The 22,501-nt window shown below is 45.0% G+C and overlaps 1 protein-coding gene and 1 long non-coding RNA gene across 2 annotated transcripts; one reads left to right on the forward strand and one right to left on the reverse strand.

Annotated features, from left to right (window-relative positions):
* The first annotated feature begins 2,722 nt into the window (after window positions 1–2,722).
* On the forward strand, window positions 2,723–12,385 carry LOC125717136 (diencephalon/mesencephalon homeobox protein 1-A-like). Its single transcript, XM_048990110.1, has 5 exons — window positions 2,723–2,952; window positions 8,222–8,387; window positions 8,835–9,013; window positions 9,532–9,898; window positions 10,359–12,385. Exons 2-5 carry the CDS (start codon window positions 8,234–8,236, stop codon window positions 10,769–10,771), a joined length of 1,113 nt encoding a protein of 370 aa, XP_048846067.1. The 5' UTR covers window positions 2,723–2,952; window positions 8,222–8,233; the 3' UTR covers window positions 10,772–12,385.
* LOC125717137 (uncharacterized) lies at window positions 11,818–14,112 on the reverse strand. The gene is made up of 3 exons (XR_007384480.1): window positions 13,974–14,112; window positions 13,493–13,540; window positions 11,818–11,949 (listed from the first exon to the last, which is right to left on the reverse strand). It is a non-coding gene; the product is annotated as an uncharacterized LOC125717137 (long non-coding RNA).
* Between the last annotated feature and the right edge of the window lie 8,389 nt (window positions 14,113–22,501).

Genomic DNA, 22,501 nt, shown 5'->3' on the forward strand with positions numbered 1-22,501 from the left:
TATAAAATGTATTATAGTATTTTATTTCACTTATATTGCTGAATGCAATGCGTTAATTCTTTCTGTAAAAATTAAATTAACATGTACAAAGAACAGTAACGATTGTCAAAAATCGCAGATGCTGATAAACAGGCTTTTTAACGGCATTGATTTTATTTATTCAATTTAAAGTAAGTTTATTTCCATTCTTACATATTTCTTTTATTTGTTAAAAAATCTCTCGTATAATAAAATCTTACCAAAGGGTAAGGATATTTAATTTTAATATATAACTAAATATATTTTGCTTGCAAATATTTCTCCGGTTAATGTTTTATTACCGCTTTGAGTTTTCGTACCTGGGCTGGTACTACAATATAAATACATATATTCAGGAAATGATTGTACATCGAGGCTCCGTGTCGCGATTCACGCAACCTGTTGGAGTTTTATTTACCGTTTTACCGATGTTTTCTTCGCTTAGTTGACCAACCAGCTGTCAAACTTACGATCCATTTTGCTACTCTATGCGAGTAATTTGTATTTCTGTTAACGTAACAAAATTATATAATAAAATATATAATAATAATAGTAGTAATAATAGTAATAATAACAATAATAATAATACACCGTTCATTTTACTTTTGTTTATTTTGTTACTGTTAGTAGCAAAGAGAAAACGACATGTTCAAATATTAAGCGTAAATTACTATAAAACTATTATTACAGCTTGCAGGATCCAAATTATAACATAACATAACATAACATAACATAACATATGATCGTAAAAGCGCGGGATTTATATTCCATAGTTGAAGGGTAAGAGTTATTCAGGTTGCTATACACTAAAGAATGTAGTAATAATTTGAGCGGTGAAGAGTATTGGAAAATTTATTAGTGTGTTTTTATTTATTTACTTGCTTGTTTGGTTTAGGTCTACACTTGCTAATTTTGCAGGACTGTCGCGAGCCACCACCACCGTGCACATTACCTATAACCTATACGCCTTAACCTAGCTGCCATTGTGATGATTGTGCACCTTAAACTATATGCGTTTTAGCGGTCAACCCTGAATACTTTAAAGCAGTAAATGACTGTGAAGGACTGTTACCCTAGAAACATTGTTCATATTATGACAACAAAGTTGCAGCATCCGACCGCCAGGTCCTCTGCAGCCTTCCTGCCGGAAGGACATGTGGACGCAGCGTGGGGTGAATACGGCAATATTCTGCCTTGCATCTGATGTTTTGTCTGCAAGAGAAAATCCTCTAGAAGAAAAAAAAAATCGCGACCAAAGATATAATTCAGTTTAAGATTTTCACCCTGCCTCTCTTCTAGAAGAATTTCAACAAAATATGCAAGCTTTACATTAAAAGGCTACTTTTCGCTGCCCTTAATTCCAACCTAAACGGTTTTGCTTCGGGAGAAGAAATCTTTTCTGAAAAACCCTTCAAGAAAAGAACGGCATTATTGTTTTAATCCTCTTACCAGCAGTCATTTTAAGACAGGGGGTTTTGGAGGCTGAAATGGCGTCTTGTCTCCCCAATCCTATCCTAAATCCTTCAGGGCCGGGAGAGATTCTAAAGGCACTACCCTGGCATCTATTAACGATCTCTCTAAAGGCCTTCCACCGCGCTTTCTCCTGCGATGGCATGACAAAGCCGAAAAGCAAATAAAACGCACGCATGAGTTATTCAGCTCACTATACACTAAAGACCTGGAACCATGTAACTACCAAATAGCAATATATGTATATACACATTATATACCTGAATTTAACAATGACAAATGTAACCAAATAACTCTGCAAATATCTAAATAAGGTTTGTTTACAAAATGATATATTTTACATTTACCTCTTCGTGAAGGATGCAACCGAATAAAAGACAAACGCGATCGCATCGCCCAGAACAAATCTATTAGATTGATATCCGCCGCGTTTTATCATATGACGCACAGGTACCCGCAAAAAAAGTTGTGACGCCGTTAAAAGTGTTGGCCGAAAAAAAAGTTGGTTAGATTAGAAATGCTTGCTCCTTAGTTGGACACTTTTGGGGAACCATGTAATCCTGTCCCAAACAGAACACTTGGAACGTGAGGCTTGGTTTCAATTATGCATACAACTTCTGCATTTATATAACATAACATAACATAACCCGATATTACTTGTACATGATGCGTAATAATTTAAACCGAAAAGACTGAATGTTATTCCTCGATTACACAATATTTTAAGATGATATTTTTCTTTAAATTAAAATCAGTTTTGTTAATATCATAATTACATATTTTGTTTATTTTTGTTGTATATTTATGTACAATTTTATATTTACGTTTTAAAACAATGAGTTAGATGATTTACAGCATAAATGCATACATCTTGCAAGTGTACATCCCTGGTAAACTGAAAGTCTAACTTGAAATAGAACATTTGCGACACCCAGGAATTACACAGAATTCTCAAAGTGATGCTTAACGCGCGTGTACGCTGCAGGTAACTTAATTTCGTTCGTAAATGCAAATTTACATTAGTAGCATCTTCGGGGATGTCGCTGAGATCAGTATTTACAAACAGATGATTTAAGAACTTAAGCAGAGGTATGGAGCAGACGTCTAAGAAGAGAGGAAAATGTCCCCCCTCGTTTGATTGACAGAGCAAAGGACCACTCGAAGGCTAGCATGACCTCACGAAGCGCTCTTTAAAATCCTTCCTCAATCCCAAGGCCGATAGATGGCAGTTTCCTGTCCTCTGCGACGCGCAAAACCACCGGATAGAGAAACGCACAACATCAGAGTGCAAAGCTTGAAAGGCTGCTGCTCTGGATGGACTTGGCAACGTGTAAAAGCGAATGAACATTCAGGAATAATTCAGGAAAATAATCCCACTGGTTTATTACCAGAGCGACGTTCGGCATAAGAAAAGGATACAAACAGCACAGAAGTGAGAGCGGCGAGAAGAGAGAGTTTCAGCAGGTAAGAACTTATTGGATTACTTCCCCTGATAGATAACCTAAGCAGAGGTAAAAATGAGATTTCAAATAATGAAGTTTTATCAAATATGCTGTTATAAAGGTATGCAAGAAATCCTCTCTCGGATAAATTATTAATTAATTAGAAAGTATTTAGAACAAAAAGGTTGCTTTCTTAATGGGTATTGATTTCGAGTTCACGCTAAGAAATCTTGTGTTATAAAAAATTTAATATAAAACTATTACCCAAATGTTTATATATAATGTCTTATAAAGTACGGCAATTTTATTAATTCTCATGACAGAGAAAAGTTACTAAAAATACGACGCATACATTTTATCTGTGGTAAAGTGCTGGATTTTTTATTCGGCAGAATTATTGATATTTTTCGACATATTATGTATATTTTTATTTTAAAAATGCCAAAGACCTACGTCGGACACCTTAAATAAACAGCGCGCAAATGAAACTTATATGTAACATATTGCTGCTTATACATTATAGCTGTATAATTATAGCACAAATATTATTATTACTTTTCCGAAATGCTTTTATTACAGGACATAAATCATGACAACAAATGGTATAAGTGAAGTAATACAATTATGAATCGGTTCTAAAACTACTTCGGCTTGGTATTCGAATGACCTTCATTGAGGCATTTTTGGTAAATTGCATTTTAATAAAGTGCAAATTATCTTAAAAATTACAACATTGTATAAATTTCTTGTAGGAAAAGTTTCACAGGTTCGTGGTGGTAGAAGTTTGTCACATTGTCCCTGTTCAGCGTGTTGACGGGATGACACGTAACCCATTTTCTAAGTACTACTTCCAGCTATTAAAGGAGAGACAATAGCCATGGCACGATCAAATTATTATCGTAAATGCTGAAATATTATTAATTGTTAAATTATTTGTTATGTAACGACTGAGCACTGGATTAGGAAACGTAGCACATTCGTTTTATAAAATGATGGACTGTAACTAATTGTATCAATAAAGACGACAAGCATTTAATTTGATAGCGATGAGGGTGACATTTGCCCCTTTCCCTTGGAAATCACTAATCACGCGCTTGCCTGGCTGCCATTGACACTTCAGAATACAAATACGCTAACAGCAGATATGCCGCCGAGTCGCCCGCGGCCACGGGGCCCCTTAACAATAACATTTTTCCTAATTTAGTCAGATCAAAGACTTGCACTGTAAATCCATGCCAATTTACATAATGACGCTTTAATAATCGAACAGCACGGCTGGCTGCACCCTGGGGCATACAGACAGCGCCCAGAGCAAGTATGGATGGATAAATGGACAACAATGGCGGACACATTACATTCATAATGTGCCCTTTTGTGTTAAATATCAATATGATCTCGTCTTAGTTCCCCTTGTCAATATTATTTGATCATCTCTTCAGACTTCTTAGACTAAATGTGAAAGTAGTGAATTGTTACACGTCTTTTTCCTTTAATGTTGCCTGTATGTGGCTGGAGTGATTCACGCGCTCCTCGGCTGCGCACATGAACACACACTCCCACACACACTCTCACACTTACTCACTCAATCTCTCTCTCTCTGTCTCTCTCTCTCTCTCTCTCTCTCTCTCACACACACACACACACACACACCGGTGTAATAGAGTCCACTGTACGTCTGTGTCAGCTCTGATGATAAATGAGGGGCCCCGCAGTCGAAACCTATTTGCGCCTCCATTAGACGGAGACCCCAAATGGGGATCAACATGCATATTTTACAGCAGAGATCCCATACATCTTAGCCACGCGCAGGCCTCGGGCAATGGGATGGGGGGCCGCGAGAAAAAGAGGGAGAACGGATCCTATTCAACTCAAATACTTAGGGAGCAAAGTAAATGTTTGGCAAAGTACCTTCTGTCCAAGCGAATTAAGCTATTCCCCCTTGCGCTATGATCACATTTATCAGACATTGCCGGGACTTAATAGGTTAGAAATGGGCACCGCGGGTGTCATTCAAACGCACAGCTCTCTCACATAGACGAATATACACATTTTCAAAAGTGGACTTCTGCGCCGAAAAGATCCCCTGCCTCACTGTCTCCCAAAACGTTCCTTGGCAGCACATTAAATCCGTGAAAACTATCCATACTGTACAGCTCAAAGAGGAAATGCCAGAGAGCATTAAAATAGCGGCGTGTCTGGCACCACGCGCCAAGCACTTTAAATCACGCATATTCATTGGCAAAGCATTTCAAATCACGAATGGATTTATATATATTTAAAAAGGCAAACCTCTGCGCAACTCAGTGTTTGTAAACACATTAATACCGATAAGTGGCGTGTAATTAAAAGGTGAAATAAACGCTGTTAACAATAATAATACACATTCTTAAAATCAAATCAAAATATTTACGATTGGCGTAATTATAACTATTAGTAATATTATAAATAATTTTGATAGTGATAATAAAGAGCAATTCCTCTGCGTCCCACAGTCATGTAAATTAAACACTAAAATATACTTCAGTTACTGAGCAGTAGAGGGACCAGTGGAGTCAATTTGTGGACACTAAGAGTTAATTGAAAATATGTGAACGTGCAATTACAGGTTAAAATTCAATTAGCATAATATCAGCGACGTGGTTTTCTTATAAATGAAGCCAAAACAGCCCAGTACCAGCCAGTTGCCTGTTTTTGTATGTAGCTGTGCTGTTTCAAATGCATTTTATTGGAGTGTCCGGATTTCCAGGTTATCATTTTCCCTTGTTCCCTATAATCTTTGCCCGTTGTGTTTAACTCAGGCGATTGCCCTAATTTCCCTAACCTCTGCTGACATTTTTGCTGTTAAATTCAGGCACACAAATGCTGGCTATTGTTGAAACGGGAGCGCCCTGCGATAACCCTGGGGACTGTGCTGGAAACCCGCGTGCCTCCCAAATAAAACATTGAATTAATAAAGATGGACACAATCTAAACGCTTATATGCATCTGCTGCACACGCAAAAATATTTTACAAGTATTTCCTACGCTAAATGACATGTAATGATAGTATTACAGGACATCAATTCGCGCATATCCACATAAAAGTGTCATTTTCTGTTACCCATTTAAGTGACCGTGGGACATTTGTAATTATCTTTCACCTGCAACTGGAAAATATGCCAATTAATACAAATGAGGTTATTTAAATGTTAAGTTCCTTGTGGGACCAAAGCTGAATTAAATACATATTTTAATATAAAAAAAATAAAAGACTTTCTACCTTAGGATATATATAGTATATTAATCCTGTTTGAAGAACCAGAATTATATCATCACTTCCACCAAGTTAGTGCATAAATTCTAATTATTTTAATAGCGTACGATGGACGAAATGTGCTTTAATTTCTGACCGTTGTAAAAAAAAAAAAAAAAAACAGATCTTTAAAAAACTAAGTAAAAATAAAATGAAATACTACATAATTTAAACAATGATTTAATGTAATTTAACGAAAAAAAAATCTTTAAATAAAAGGGAAACGCGCATGAAACATAAATGTATTCCGTTAAAGCCAGATTTTTTTTTTACAATTTTGCGATTTAAGGCACAATCCCCGGCCTTTCTCCCAGGCTGCCGTCCCCAGACACCTGACGGACAGGACATTGAAGATTTATACATTTTCCTCCCGGTCTTCTAACAGTCCAAGTGATTGGAGCTCCAAGATATTTCTTCTTGCCAAGAACCGCAATAGTAATGCATATGTAACAATGACCCGCAGCTACACATTTTAACATCTGTATCTTAAACCCATTTTAGATGTACCGCACTCCAGGATACAGACTAGCAGAAGATGCGATTTTCTATAATGATATTTTATTAAATAAAACATTTTTTTTCTAAATACTTATTTAAATATCGACGACGTTAGTGTTATTTTTAATACGCTACCCGTGTAATTTTGTACTCCGAAGTTAAAACTAAAAATATATTATCGGTTGAAACAAACATTTTGTTTTAAGTGCTGAAACACAGATTTCTACAATGCCCCGTGTATCCCGATGTATGTATTGCCGGACTCGCTGCCCGTAATGGCCCTATTGTAAAACACTTTATTTCTCGCAGGCGTGATGCCAGCATTGATTTCATTTTGGCACCATGTCTTTGGCGATAGCCGCTTTTACGCTGAGCTTAATACGATTTTCAAATAGCATTTCATTAATGCATTGATTTTATAAGTAATGTTATCAAGGGGATTTGCGCAACCACAATCAAACGGATATGCAGTGATTAAATTCTCACAAAAAACACCAGTCACACTACATTAACTTAAAGAGAGGTAATTATCCCAATTAGGATCCTGTGTAATTAATGGATTCAGCTAAGCAATAATTGGATGTTAATGGATAACGGTATTGTCTGAGACAAGATTTAAGTTCTCCGTCTTACTTCCCTTTTTAACGAAAAAGCTCTATATTAACTGTAAATGAGAGGCGTTGATTTTTCAGGAAATATCAGCGAGCATTATTCTGGCACTGCGGAGTCCGCAAAACTCGCGGAGTTACTTAAATTGGCGACAGTTCCCAGTTTAAGCAGAAACGGGCAATATTACACGCAGGTCACTGACATTACATTGAAAGCAGAATAAAGGACGGTTCACGGGGGACTGGTTTGTACTGATAAGTATGGGACAGATTCAGCGAGCTCTGAAAAGAGAAGAGGTCGAATGAACCTTCGGGCTTCCAGTAGGAGGCACCATACAACTAGGGGAATCCTGAACGAATCACACTTAGTACACTGGCATTTAAAAAGATACGTTTCCCCCAGAGTACACATAACATTATATAAATAAAGGCGTTTAATTATGTACCAGCTACCGACTGGGCACAAGATCTATTTGTTACAAAGAAGATTAACACTGTGAATTGAAGACTGTCTTGGGTCTGGTAAATTGAAACCGCTGTCGGCAAGGATCACTTTCCCCTCCTGCTTAATGACATATAAAGGCGGTTTAACAACAGTAAACATAATTTGTCTAAAAAGCAGTTACGCCGCTCCGATGACAAATTGCTTTCTAATTTCAACATTAACAAAAATGCTTACGTTGGTATTCTATTAATCATCAAACGAGTTGCTTTTGGTGTTGTCAGCACACCTTACAGATCAAACAATAAGCCACATTTAGAAGCTTATAACTACGTTTAATAAACGCAAGTACAGCGCCCTGCTGTGGACCACGACTAAAGGAAGGGATATTAAAGGATGACTGTATTTCAAACGCGCTTTGTTGCTTTCTAAAGCAGCGTTTTCTCACCAGGTAACGGCCGACATGCAGCACTACGGGGTTAACGGCTATTCTCTGCACGCCATGAACTCTCTGAGTGCAATGTACAACCTCCACCAGCAGGCCGCGCAGCAGGCCCAGCACGCCCCCGACTACCGGCCCTCCGTGCACGCGCTCACCCTGGCCGAGAGACTGGCTGGTAAGAGACATTGCACACCCCCGGAACGATAGGTCTCACTAAGGTACAACAGAATGTCCCTGCCAGGGATGCCAGCACAGAGATGAAGCAGATGCTCCTGACGGGAGCGTATCGCGGTACCTGTACAGACTTTTACACACGCGCGCTGTAATGTGTACTCATGTTCTAAAAATAATCACCAAACACCAAAACAACTGGGGCATATTATATACTCTTATAAGAAATGTTATTAATGACATTGCAAAATATTAAGTTATAAACCAAAACGCAGTTGTTTAAAGCGCGCTTCAATAATCTTTAAGAGCGTATCTTTAGATTCAATCAATATTTTCGCCACCCACTCAGATACAGATAGAGTATAAATGGATAAAGCGGGATGACAATTCAGACCCCTTCGTTAAACTGGCCATCGTCTTTTTTTCCATTCCAACGGCTGCACATTTCAAGACATCATCCTGGAAGCTCGCTACGGATCGCAGCATCGCAAGCAGCGGCGCAGCCGCACGGCGTTCACCGCTCAGCAGCTGGAGGCCCTGGAGAAGACCTTCCAGAAGACGCACTATCCCGACGTGGTGATGCGGGAGCGCCTGGCCATGTGCACCAACCTCCCTGAGGCCAGAGTCCAGGTATGTAGCGATCCAGGAGGGAAGCTTTACGGGATTAAACGGATTTAACGTGCCAGGCTACGTAAAGAGGAACCGAAACCGTGTGGGTGATACACAGAATTTTTTTTTTCGCATTTCAGTAAATTCGTTATACTCAGAATTAACCCTTGCATGGACACATCGCTTACAGGAGAGATCTCATCCAAAAAACTGCGTGTTATCTAAAGCGATACTTGTGCTCATTAATGGTAATTTATGTTTATTGTCATTTTAATGTGATATTGGGCTAAATGTCATTATAACTGCAAAAGACGAACAGTAAAATCACTTCATAAGTTGTGGGTCTGACAGACAGACAAGACCATTTCAGAACCTGTTGCTGTTCATTTCCCTCCTATTGCCCCTTTCCCCCCTCCAGAGAAAATCCCCTGTCATGCTTCAGTATAACTGAAGACATGATTTAAAAAGGGACCCTTTTTTCCTTAAACATTTGTAACGATCAGCCTGAACCTACTTCCAAAGCTTGTCTTTCCCCCAAGGTGTGGTTCAAGAACCGACGTGCCAAGTTCCGCAAAAAGCAACGCAGCTTGCAGAAGGAGCAGCTGCAGAAGCAGAAGGAGGTCACGGAGGGCGCACTGGAGGAAGTCAAGGGCGAGCCTCCTGCCGCCGGCACGTCCGACGCCCACACGCCTCCCTCCTCGACCTCGTCCCCCTCCGAGGCAGAGGGGCCTCCGCACCCCCTGCCGGCAGAGCTTAGCGTGGAGGTTAACGTCACCTCGGCCGAGCAGTCAGGCAGCGAATCGGCCACAGAGGACAACACAGACAAGGAAGAGGAACCCAAGGGGGACAAGGGGCTGCTGCCTGGACACAAGTCACCGCCCTGCAAAAGGCTGAGCCCTAAAGCAGGTAGGGAAGCTCCACCATCCACGGAGCCGCCCATCCAGATCACTCACGATGCTCCACAAAAGTGATAATCAGTGTTGCGCTTTCATCATATTTGGGGTTTATCCTGTCACACGCGTAATTTATATCCACGCATATAGATGCATGCGTATTCGAATGGGAAAGTGAAAATCCTCTATCCACAATCACTGTCAACTTGTGTCGCATTATGTCAAGAATACAGAACATCACCACCTGGCTTTTGCAAGCAAAAAAATAATAATCAGTTGCTAACTAGAAAACAACTGACAACTAAATCCAGTTTTATAATGTTTATGGTGCTGGTAACATGCAGTATGTTGTTCAGGGACACTAAAGATAAACCATGTGGAAACCTAAAGCCCAAGGTCCACCCTGATGTCCATACATCAATTCAAGAATCATATCCATGTGATCCAAACGCATCGCTCTCTCTGCCCCACAGATTCTCCGCTTGGCTCTCCGGCCATCCCATGTTCCAGTGGCATAAATGGTGGGATAGCGCAGAACCACTCATACTCCTCCTCCCCGCTCAGCCTCTTCCGTCTGCAGGAGCAGTTTCGCCAGCACATGGCTGCCACCAACAACCTGGTGCACTACTCGTCCTTCGACATGGGCACGCCCTCCTCTGTGCCCTACCTGGGCATGAATGTCAACATGCCGGCGCCTCTGGGCTCGCTGCCCTGCCAGCCGTACTACCAGTCCCTGTCGCATGCCCAGCAGGTTTGGAACAACCCACTGCTCCAGGCCTCAGGTGGTCTGCCCAGCCTCAACAGCAAGACCACCAGCATTGAGAACCTTCGACTCCGTGCCAAGCAGCATGCCGCGTCACTGGGCCTAGACACACTGCCCAACTGACCCCACAGGACGGTGGCCAAGCTGGCAGCCAGACCGACCCCCCCAGCCTCATACCCAAGCCTATCAGCTGGATCCAGGACACTGTCCCAGTCTCGCAACTCATTGTCTTCAACCTTACCCTTCTGCACTGACTGTACACTCCCCCTATTTCATCTGATAACACAAACATATTAATGATCACAAAATATTGCTATGAAAGCTGAGAATATTGCCCTCTTCAAAAAATGATTATTATTTCTGCTCTGCAATTAGCTACTTTTCGTGAGGCTTATTCTCTACTGTGTTGTAGCTCACAAGACCAGGCCTCAGTTAGGATCCCCTCCGCTTTGTACATAGCCAGTCCTGTTTGTTCCTCCTATCCTGGTTAGCGAGTATCAGTTAGTGTTGCCTTCGGTGAAGAAGATATATCCCCATTTGAGACATTTCTCCAGTGTTCATAACAAAAAATGACACAATTATTTAAATGTCAAGGGAAATCAGACCCAAAATGCAGCCAGGCGAAGCCAAAGGACACTAATTTCTAGTCCTGTTACACTGGAAAACCAGCCTAGCTGCATATCTGTTGAACGCACCATCATAAATCCAAGCCATGTATTTCCTGGTTGTCTAATTAAATGTAACTAATTTATCTGTTTTACAGCCGGGATTAAAACCACTTACATGGAGAATGACTTGGTAATGAGAAAACAATTTCAGTACTAAATATGCGAGCTCTTAATTACATTTTGCCTGGGGTAACAGCAAATTATGCCATTATGATATTAAGCTGTGCGTAACTTTGAAGTCACACGTAAATGTCACTTATTGCACAAAATGAATGCAGAGACGAGCCGCCCCTCCAAGTCTGGTACCACTCCGTGGAATCGAGTGGAAAAGGACTTAAGGATATAAAAATTAAAATTATTTCAGCAATTATGGTCACAGTCATATAAAACCAATTAAGTTAATGAAGATTATAAACTTATTATGGCTACACACAGTGCTGAGAACCCTCTGGAAGCTCCACGCAACATCTTTATGGGCTGATGGACAGCTGAATGCAGCCACTTCCTCTGGGGACAGGAAGTTCCCTATGAAGCACTTCCTCTGGGGACAGGAAGTTCCCTATGAAGCACTTCCTGGAACCAGGTCTTATCCTGCCATGCCTGTTCTGCGTCCGTCTCTCCTTGTCAAGGACCCTGCGTTCATCAACAAAAATTATGTAAATTATTTTATATGTAAATTAAGAAGAAGAATCTTTATCTGTAAATGTTATCCAATAAGGGAAATGTATTGTCATCAGTTGTTGTAGATGGAGAAAACTCATTTGGATGGGTGATCTTGTAGCTGTTCTTAGTAAGATTGTATTGAGTTGGCAACAGTCTGCACCTTACCCTCTGAACTCTATAAATACAACTTTGATGTATCTGTAAGTACTTCTATTGATTTCCATTGTGACTGTGGTCCTAGGGAGGAATCGTTATGTTAACCACAGGGTCGTCACACCAAGTGACAAATTCATAGTGTAATGGGGTGGAAATATATTTGAGCTCAAAAGGTTTTCCTAACTTAAAGTAGATTTTCAGAGTAAAATGTTGTAAAAGAAAGTACTCAATAAAACATAATTTGAAGGTGTTTGGACACAAGTTTGTTTTTGTCTGTTGTCAGTCATGTTTTTGTTCAGCAAGGCACTTTCAAAACAAAAGAATATATACACTTGTGCACCCACAAGGGACACACAAAGGGAGGTGACCCACAGCACCACAAAAGAATAACATTTCCATCCACTGGTCCACACAAATTACCAATCTCTGTACACCTGTGAAAACAGACAGTCCTGTCGGCTAACAGTCCACCTCTCACATGGGAGCATCGTCTAGCTTCAGCGAGAGCCTGGCTGCAGGCCAGACCTGTTTGACTGGGCTGAGAAAGAGCGGAGCTCCAGTCATGATGGGTGAAGGCACCATGCAGGCATTCCGAGCTCACAGGGCCCAGCTGCCATGACAGCTTTCACCAAGTTCGTTCACTGTGCTGAAGGAGCACGCCTTCAAGTGCACGTGCATTCCGAATAGGACACCTCACCATACCATGTACTTATAACTGACCAGCGGTAAGGAGTTCATGTAATACGTGTTTTCTTTTTCATTAATACAGAAAAACAACACAGTTATACTTTGACACGGATGTATTTAGAGAGAAGGATAACAGTGTTTGTTATATAAGTAGCAGCAGGTGTCTGGAGAGGCAGGGTCACTGTTTCCGGCATTTAACCAGGTAACATTCACTGCTTCCGGCATTTAACCAGGTAACATTCACTGTTTCTGGCATTTAACCAGGTAACATTCACTGTTTCCGGTATTTTACCTGATAACTTCCAGTTTCAGGTGACTGACCAGGTAACTTTCACTATTACTGGTAACTGACCGTGTAACTTTCACTGATTCCAGTATTTTACCGCGTAACTATCACTGTTTCAGGTGACTGACAGACTAACTGACACAATAATTTTAGCCAGTTTACATTAGTTGCCGGTTAACTTTAGCTGGTTCTTATGAATGACCTTCACATCCTTAACTTACTATGGCGTTAATCCACATTTGACGTCCATTTAAGACAAAATACATAAACTGCGCTCTAGCAGACGATTAATAACGCGCCGGACAGGGTTTGTCCGTGTTTTAGGCGGATAATCATCAATGACTTTTAAGCGCAGTGCCAAAGACCAGCAGCGCTTTTACTTACGCTTTAAATGAAGTAAAGTCACACGGTCCTTCATCACTGTATCAGCGTCTGGGGCACAGATACGGAAAGAGAAATTAACCGTTAAATCAAATAAAGCTTTGTGGGAGAGATTAGCCTCTTGAACCAAAATGTCGGTTGCCGTTACATCACCGGCGTAAAAGGTTGTTCCTTTAAGCTCCAGTGCTCATTGATTGTTGATTGAGAACCGATTAAATCTAGTGAGTAAAGCAGTGGCGAATAACTTTGGTAATGACTGCGAGAATGGAATGTAATTCAGTGTAATTAATTACTGCTTTGTGAAAGGATTTTTACTAAGTTGTGTTATTTAAAGCCTGCGGGTAGTTGTTGTGCACTACGTTGGCAAACAGCGGAGTGTTTACGTCCTGCTATCATGGCAAATAAGTGTGGCTTCCATCTTGTGTCCATCCAACTAAACGGAGATGATTCCACCCAAATGTTCAATTTCAGGGGTAATACTCACGCAACTGAGCCAGAGAGTCCTAACGGCCCCATCGGATTGGAGGTTATGAGAGCTAATGCACAACGCAGCACGGCTCCACCTGCCAGGTGATGGAGGCGCGACTCAGCCGCCACGATCTGCGGGCGGAATCAGGGCAGCCAGCGGGGCGGCGCTGCCGGCCATTCCCACGACTCTTTATACCCATTCCGGCAGCCATTAGCCCCCCCGGTGGAGGTCATGGAAACAACCTGCAGAAAAGGGGCGAGCGGGGCAGATTAACGTTGGGCTGATGTTCGTTTAAAATAAGAAAGCGGGGGCTAAGCGGCGGGGGCGTTGTTCAGTGAGCCGGCCGTGCACCAGCGGCAGACGGCACTGGCGGAGGAGGGGCCTAATGATGGCCTTAATGTAGTGCCGCTCCCCCCGCTTGTGCGTGGATTAGGGGTCACGTCTTCTGGACAAGCGCTGTTCTATTCCTTCCCTTTACAGGTGTATCTATTCTCAGACTCCAGGTAAAAGCGACCACCCCCCCCCCCCCCCCCCGCCATAGACATCTACTGGATCTGAGCCTCCCCCATGCATGCGGCCAGCTTGCCACGCGGCCTTATAGCCAAATTGGTTTACATTAAAGAGATAAATGTGCCGCAAATGCGCTTAAGAATGGACAGTGGAAATGCGGACGATGCATGGAGGACTTAGTGTGCGAGTCGGGAGGCGAATAATGAGCGTTTAGGCAGCAGAAAGCGGGAGGCGCGGGAGAGAGGATGCTGATGCAGCCTGGCCCTCATCCCTCTCCATGAGATTTGGGATCTGCGTGCCAGGCCGCATTTCCCTACATTATGTAACTTTATCGCAGGCAGTCAAACTCCCGCTGTACTGTGAAAGGATTGTTTTGTTCGGCACCTAAAAGGCATTGGTGTCGCCTTTGAGGTCCAGTCGGCTGGGGGGTACACGGTGACGAAACGCAAGACCGTCGCAAAAAAAAAAAAAAAAAAAAACACAAAAAAAAGTAGTGGAAGGTTTTATTTGGGAGCTCTGATAAAGAGGGACAACCCCCCTGTACGGCAGAGCCCAGCCTAACACAGGCTCATATTCGCTGAACTAGATCTGCAGCAGACGCCGCGTGAGAGGGCTTCCTGATAAGAACAGCTTCCTGATAAAGCCATCGCTGATAGAGCAGAGGTGACATCGAGTCCTTTCCCAGCGACCCCTAAGCAGGGCACGTGGCTACCAGGGAAAACCAGGCAAGGGTTAGCTGAGATGATTAAACACAAATCGTTACTTGTTATGGTGCGTTCACCGGATGAGTGTTTAAAGTTATTATTCCTGACTGCATTGATCTTGGAGCCCCACACTAGCAGGCAGAATCTCTTGGAATGATCAGCCGTGATGGATCTCCTAGTGCAGGTTCAGAGCCACTGGCTTTGTGTGGAATAATGATCTGTTTACGTATTAATTGCAACAATTAAGTGGATAAATCCAGTAGGGTAATAAACAGCAAAAAAGGGAGTGTGAGCCCCCCGCACCTCCCACGAAGCTCGTTTCCCATTTCAGTCCCACGTAGGAATCTCCCTTTGTTCTGATCCTTCTACACAACCAGTACTTATTGTGCGTAAAACTATACAAATCAGCGGCAGAGAACCTATTACAGGAATCACGTCGCTCGGGAGAGAAGGAAGGGAGTGAAGAAGTGAACGGGAGAGAGTGGGAAGGCAGGATGGGAAGAGCGAGATAATCTCGTGAAATAAAATACATGTAAGGACGTAAGCCGTCCCCGGTGAATAAGCAGCCTATTATGGTGAAGAATGAGAGCCGGGGGCAGTGATTATCCCGTTATTATATCTTAAACAGCGTGGTTTGTCAAAGCGCTCCTAAGCACTGCTGAAATAAACAGGCTGCTGCCGCCCCCCCCCCCGCCACGCTCGCGTTCCAGGAGCAGCTTGTTGACGACGCAGGAACGCGTCAGGTCGCCCGCATTTCTGGATGCTCAGCGTTCCTATGCACCTATGCATCCTGATTGAGCCGCCACATCGCAGACCCTGGAAGAAGCTGCACAGAGAGAGAATCTGCCTCAGCATAATCACCGCAGAGCTGCCGCTCGGGGCCCGGAAGACGCTACAAGTTCCTCACGGATCGCATGGAAAAAACATGATCCAAAGCGGCCTTCCGAGTCCACACAAAGAGTGCGCGCTCAGCGCGTCGCCTGTGGGCCGTCGGGAGAGAGAGCAGGTTACGTTTGTCCAGCTGGTGCATGACTGAGTACTTCCCTCCAGCAGAAGGCTGGCCATCCACACACTCCCAGGACTCCCAGATTATTATTGTGGTTGTTATTATTATTGCTATTGTTCTTGGTAGGTATAATTGCTTAGTTGATGCATTTTCACTCATGCACAGAGCTGGATTTTTTGCAGATACCCGGAAGCAATTTAGATTTATCAGTTCAGCATATTGTGCAGGGCGGACCGTCCTCACGTCAGTGCTCCGTCTCCCTAACCTGAATCTGCAGGTTGTCCACATTTACATAAGAACTGCAGCTGAGATCGGAAGACGTGCCATCAGGCTCCAGCCGTGCGCCTGGACTTTCTGAACCAACAAGTCTTTTTTTCCCGGGCTCTGTCTCCGGGGCAGGTGCAGACCCCTCCCAGGCTAAAAGACCTCTTTGTTGTTGTGGGCCACGGCTGGGCAGCTGTAGGACACCCTATCCCCCCTGACGCTGAGCCCCCACTAATGAGCCACAGCGCCGGGGAGGCTGAGACCCCGCCTCCTGCAAAAGCAATTGCCCCTCCGCCAAAGGTCGCAACACACCGCTTATCAAGGAGGTGGGAGGTGCCATCAATAACCGGGCCCGGTTCTGACACCCGACTCGGGAAAGTCCGTTTCAGACCATCGCCCAGCTCCCGTGATGCTTCTGCGAAACCAGCAACAGGGCGGGTCTGTCTTGGCAGCGTGCGGGTCCCTCACGACGGGACGACAGCGTAACAGGAGAATGCTCGGGGCCCCTGCCAGAACAAACGCCCCCCGTTTCCCACCACACACCTTGGTGGGGACGCGTAACAAAAGAAGCAGGGCGAGGTGCGGGTGGCTTTGTGCTCTCCTGGGACGGGAAGTACACTTAATTCCAAATTAACTGCTGCGTGGTACATCTGCCGCTTCCCCACCACGTAATAAAAAACCGAGCGATGCCGGCCGTGACCTCATCCCGTTTACACGTTTCATTTCTCAGGGGTCAGAAGCAGCAACAAGGCAGGGGTCGGCTCACTAATCCGGGACACACAGAAAGGAAAACCCAGGGCTTTGGGCGTGGCCTACAGCAAAGCCGCAGGAAAGCCGGGAGGGGCTGGCCGCGGAAAGTTCTCCTGTTTTACGGCCGGTGAGGTGGGGTGAAGGTGCAGCAGTGTGGCAGTTCGGGTGGCATCTGAAGCGATCTCTTACCACAGCACCCCCTTGTGTTCAGAACTGAGCATTGTAAAATGCCCCTGAAGCATCACACAGTATTCTAGATAATGACTTTCACCCCCAGAAACAATGCACAGCAACCAGAGCAGAGCCTCGTTAAAAGTTTTGGGGTGTAGTAGTGACCCTTAATAGGACTGGGGGCTCACTCTGGGTGCAGTGGAACAGGAGCACGCAATGACACGGCTGTCCGCTTAAACACATTGTCGAAAAATGTCACAGCCTCCGCTATATAATCAAAAATGTGAATAAAACTCATTATCCCTTGTTATGCGACAGAAGGCAACACAAAGTAGCAGTCAAGCGACTGTCATTTAAGCCCCGTAATCGGGCCTGACTGCTGGGCACGGCGGGGAAACCCCAAGTCGGACAGTCGGCCCAGGGTGGGATGGCGGTGGCCTCTGCGGGCTCCCCCCCCCCCGCCCCCCCCCCTCAGGGATGCCCCGTGGCCGACCAAAGAGAGCCGGCTGTAGAGTTTGTAGCGCGAGAGCGGCATCCTCGAGCCCCTCCCTTATTCGTCCACACAAAAAAAAGCAGACTGGCCCTTTAATTTCTCCAGCTGCCCCTCCCCCCGGCCCCCCCGCATAGGCCCAGAACAAAAATCAGAGCAAACCATTCAATCAGTGCCTTTTTTTCCTCCTCTTTATGGTTGTACTAAAGGTTTCAGCTCTGCGGAGAATGAAAGCTGCCACCGCCGGCAAGCCAAGCCCATTGAGGGAGTGACAGGCCTGCCAGAATATGATCCTAATCCTGTTTCCAGTATTCTTTTAGGCCACTGGCACTGCGATTCCGCCACGTATTCTCCGAGCTGTCAAGTCGGAAAATCCCCCTAATAGCACACTGCCCAGATACACATCAAAGGGCTCCTGGAGACCAACAGCAGCTTAGCGGCCAGACTCCCCCACACAGACGCACACTAACAGGCCCGGCTCCCACATCTACTGATAAATTCCTTTTTTTTGCTGCCAAGTGCTGGAATTCAGACCCCCCCCCCCCCACCCCACACACACACACACTGTCCCCCAACTTTAAAATCCCAGCATTACCCATTTAAAAGGTGCTCCCCTGTTAATGAAAAACTTCATTAAGGGCCAGATAAAGCTATACGCTCCTCTTTTTGTTGCTCCCTCACATAAAAAGGAGGAGGAGAGAAGGAGAGAGGAAACGAAAGACAGACAACAGGTATGTGAGATGTGCATGCCGAGGCTGACCGGCCTGTTTCACTCTATCTGGCTCTATTCTAACTTCTAATCCATGGCTATCGTGGCTTGGGGTAATCTCCTTAGAGCAAAAGCGTTCCATTTCAGGACGCTTGGAACTGCAGCTGAGGGGGCCAGGGATGGTAGGGGGAGGGTCTGGGGGGTGCTTTGGGTTTCAGTCAGGACCCACACATCCGGGAGACACAGGCAGGCCCCCGCAGGACTGCTGCGGTACGCTCACACGTCTGCCGATGACACTTGTGAACCCCCCCCACCCCCCCATGATCAAACTTAACATAACTTTATGCGGGGGACTCCCTATCTAGGAGTCTGTGACTAGCGTTAGTGGGGAGGAGTAGGGGGTGGGTTGTGAAAGCAGGATCTCCAGCAGGGCACAAGCCTCCCGCTGCACTGTAATTTCACACTGCACCATGGAGGGAGAGATTTCCGTGATGCAATCCTCTCCACTCTGATGGCCTAACATGGTGCACAGGCGTGTCCTACCTCCACAAATGGGCTGCTGGCTACAGCCACCGCCCCCCCCCCAAGGAAAAAGTAATAACAAGTAAGGCAGAGGAAAGGGTACCTAGGAATTTAAGCATGAATGCTAGTATAGAGACAGGAGACTAGAAAGGTTAGACTGAAGCATTCAACAGTACATGCGTCCAGCTGACCTGCAGCGGCAGGGATGATTTTGTGGGACCTTCAGACGCCCAGAGCACACGACACTGTCATACCATATTAATGATCACCTCTTTGATTGGATGAGCCTTTTCACTGGCTGCGTACAGTGGGAAGGTGTCTGCACTGCCAAATCGCAGTGCTCCTGGACCACGCTGTGCACCTGTGCCCAGGTAAAAATCGTTTTTGTATAATTGGCTTACGGTGACAGTGTCAGGTTCCAAACAGCGGGGAGTCACTGGCCAGGAGAGAAAACAACTACAGTAACAGCTGCCTGCCGCTGGGAGATTTCTTCCGGAAAGAGGAGGGATACAAGAGGCTCGCAGTCCCAAAAATCAAGGCCGCAGAGGCTCGGCTCATGTAATTCTAATAATTCTGCTCTGCAGGTATTAGAGGCAGGTTCATAGTATTCCGTCAGGCAGCCCCCCACGGCACAGAAATCACAAACACACGATAGGTTAATAAAGCGTGGCAGAGATAAGACCCGGAGTGCTCTCAGTTGGGGGGGGGGGGGGGTGGGCTGCAAGTAAGAGGCTATGCCGCTGGAGCAGGTTCACCCATTGGTGCATCGCTCACGCAGAGACCGTAGGTGGGAAAACGCAGCTTTGGTCAAAGCGGGAGAAGAACTCAATACCGCCGCCCTGGAGGCGTGAGGTGACAGCACGTGCCACCAAGATACTAGCTCAGCCACTTTCAGCTGTGTTGCTCTGGAACGGGTGTTAAAGTCAACAAGGTTTACATTCACTGTAACGCCAAGTGTATAACGCTGGGAAAAAAATATACCAGCTCGTTGCTCGTTGTGTGCCCCGCAGGGTTAATACTGACACCACCTGCCAGGGGAGACGATTTCCTGAGTATCTGCTAATCAACGCCACTGGTTATCCTCCTACTCACAGCCTCCCTCACTGCACACTGTGTCACCTCATAGCAACCTGATGGTCTAAAAGCTAAACCCAATCATTAGTACCAATATCAGGACAGCGGCCCCCTCTGGAGGTGACAAGCTGCATTACAAATGAGGGAGAGTGCTGTTTTATGAATCTACTGCCAGTGAACTCCCAGGGAGCGACTCGGCTGTACCAGGCTGGGTGGTGGGTGAAGGTCCCATCTGCCTCCACCTCTCTGGCCCGGGATGGTATTTCAGATGTGGAACATCTCTGTCCCTCACAAATGTTTTAGCATCAAGTCCCCCTCCACAAACTATCTGAAGCACACACACACACCAAGGAATTCATTCAGTGCTGAACTGCCAGAGAGGCTTGGGGGGCGGGGAGAGACTCATCCCTAATGACCTCCCCATCTCTCGAGTGTTAAAAAATGTAAATTTATGTAAAACCCACAGGAAATGTATATTTACAATACGTTGGGGTAATCACAAGATGCAGCCAGAGCAAGCTGACAGAAGCAGTCAGTACAGAAATAGTTTTTATGTGTCATTAATTCCCCTAGCGTTCCTAAATATTCCTTCTATTACCGTGGTAATACAGTAATCACTCACAATCGCATAGAAAATTATCTGCACTCATCTGTAGAATAAAAGGCAGAGGGGAAGACGGCCCATGGTAGCATCGCTGGGGTCCTTAATGTTCACGTGGGGCCTGAGAGCATGCCAGCGTCTCCCTGGCTGCCCGCACCGCCTCATATGGGAGGCCGTTTTCTCGCAGCTTAATGACAGCGGGGAGTCGATGGCTCCCAGGAGCGCCGGCGTCTAATGTTCATGCACCTTTTCACGCCACATTGCCTTGGAGGGACACGAGTAACCCCCCCCCACACACACTCCCTGTCCCTCCATCAGTCACTGGGGAGAGGGAAGGGTGAACCCCCCCCACCTCTCAGGTGACAGACGCCTATATGCTGGTGTGGTCGACATAAACCCACAAATGTGGAGGTCACCGGGACAGAGATGTAGCAATCTCGAACAAAGGAAAACGGGCAGCCATGCCTGCCAGGGAACAGCACAGACATCTACTAACAGCACTGATATACACCAAGAGCACAGACATACATTAACAGTACAAAAATAGCAGCAGATATACACTGACTGTACATACACTAACAGTACAGATATATGCTGACAGTACATGCACACAGAGAGTACATACACTAACAGTAGACATACACTAACAGTAGACATACACTGACAGCACAGGCATACACTGAGTAACAGTACATACATACACTGACAGTACATACACTGACAGCACATACACACAGAGAGTACATACACTGACAGTACAGACATACACTGACAGTACAGACATACACTGACAGTAGACCGACATGCAGGTTCAGATACACAGCAGGAGGGCTGCGATGGTGCCGCTTTAACAAGGCTGAACCTATTGGGCCTTTTATGAATGGGCCCTTGCGTCTGTCATGCCCGCCTCGTCGGCTCCTCGTGTGTGTGCCACGCCCCCTGATTACCCACGTGTGCTTCCCTGATTGTTTCCAGCTTTGTCTGATTACTTTGCTTAGTCTTGTCCTATTTAAGTCCTGGTCTTACCTGTTTACCCGGTCCGTCATTGATGTTGTCAATGCCTGTGTTCCGTCCTGCCCGTATCTAAATAAACCCGTTTCCCCGTATTCTACCTGCCTGCCTGCTTACTATTCGCATCACCGGCACGTGCGATCGCCAGCCTAATCGCCGACCGTGACAGCGTCTTGCTTTAAATTGTAGTACAATGGGAGATATCTTACATCAATCACAATCTATAAAATTACTGTGTGTGTGGGGGGAGGGTTAATTATTCATGGTTACATCTGTGCATAAAGGTAAAAGCATGAGAAATTGCCTGGACTACTTACTATTACTGCTTTTCAATCAGCAGATGAGTCTCATGGAGGAACAGTGTGATCCCATCTATTATGATTCTTTCGATTTCTCACAAGCTTCACACTTCTTCGTGCTCACAGGTATTTAGTGTGAGAGGGGCGTGAGATTTCCGGACGTGTCCCGCTCACACTCGGCAGCCACAGGAGGACTACAGCTGTCAACAGCAGAAATGCTGCACCACAGTATGGCTGTCTCCTGCTGCCACCTATTGGCAAGCATGGCGAAGTGCAGGCAACACATGTTGGACTGAAACGTTAGCGACTCCACATCATAAATGATCCAATTAAAAGAAAGATCCCTGGAATTACAGACCACTGGGCTGCCAGAAGATCATCAGCAAACCAGTAAGAATTACTGAGAACAAGCTTCAGAATATACAGGCAGCA

This window comes from Brienomyrus brachyistius, chromosome 21, assembly GCF_023856365.1.
Source record: "Brienomyrus brachyistius isolate T26 chromosome 21, BBRACH_0.4, whole genome shotgun sequence".
In the NCBI taxonomy this organism is placed as follows: Eukaryota; Metazoa; Chordata; class Actinopteri; order Osteoglossiformes; family Mormyridae; genus Brienomyrus; species Brienomyrus brachyistius.

Excerpts from the sequence above, each read along its gene's own strand:
- LOC125717136 (XM_048990110.1), top strand. The coding sequence starts at position 8,234 with ATGCAGCACTACGGGGTTAACGGCTATTCTCTGCACGCCATGAACTCT. Across the intron at positions 9,014-9,531 it reads TCCCTGAGGCCAGAGTCCAG|GTGTGGTTCAAGAACCGACG; the intron begins GTATGTAGCGAT and ends CTTTCCCCCAAG. Across the intron at positions 9,899-10,358 it reads AAGGCTGAGCCCTAAAGCAG|ATTCTCCGCTTGGCTCTCCG; the intron begins GTAGGGAAGCTC and ends TCTGCCCCACAG.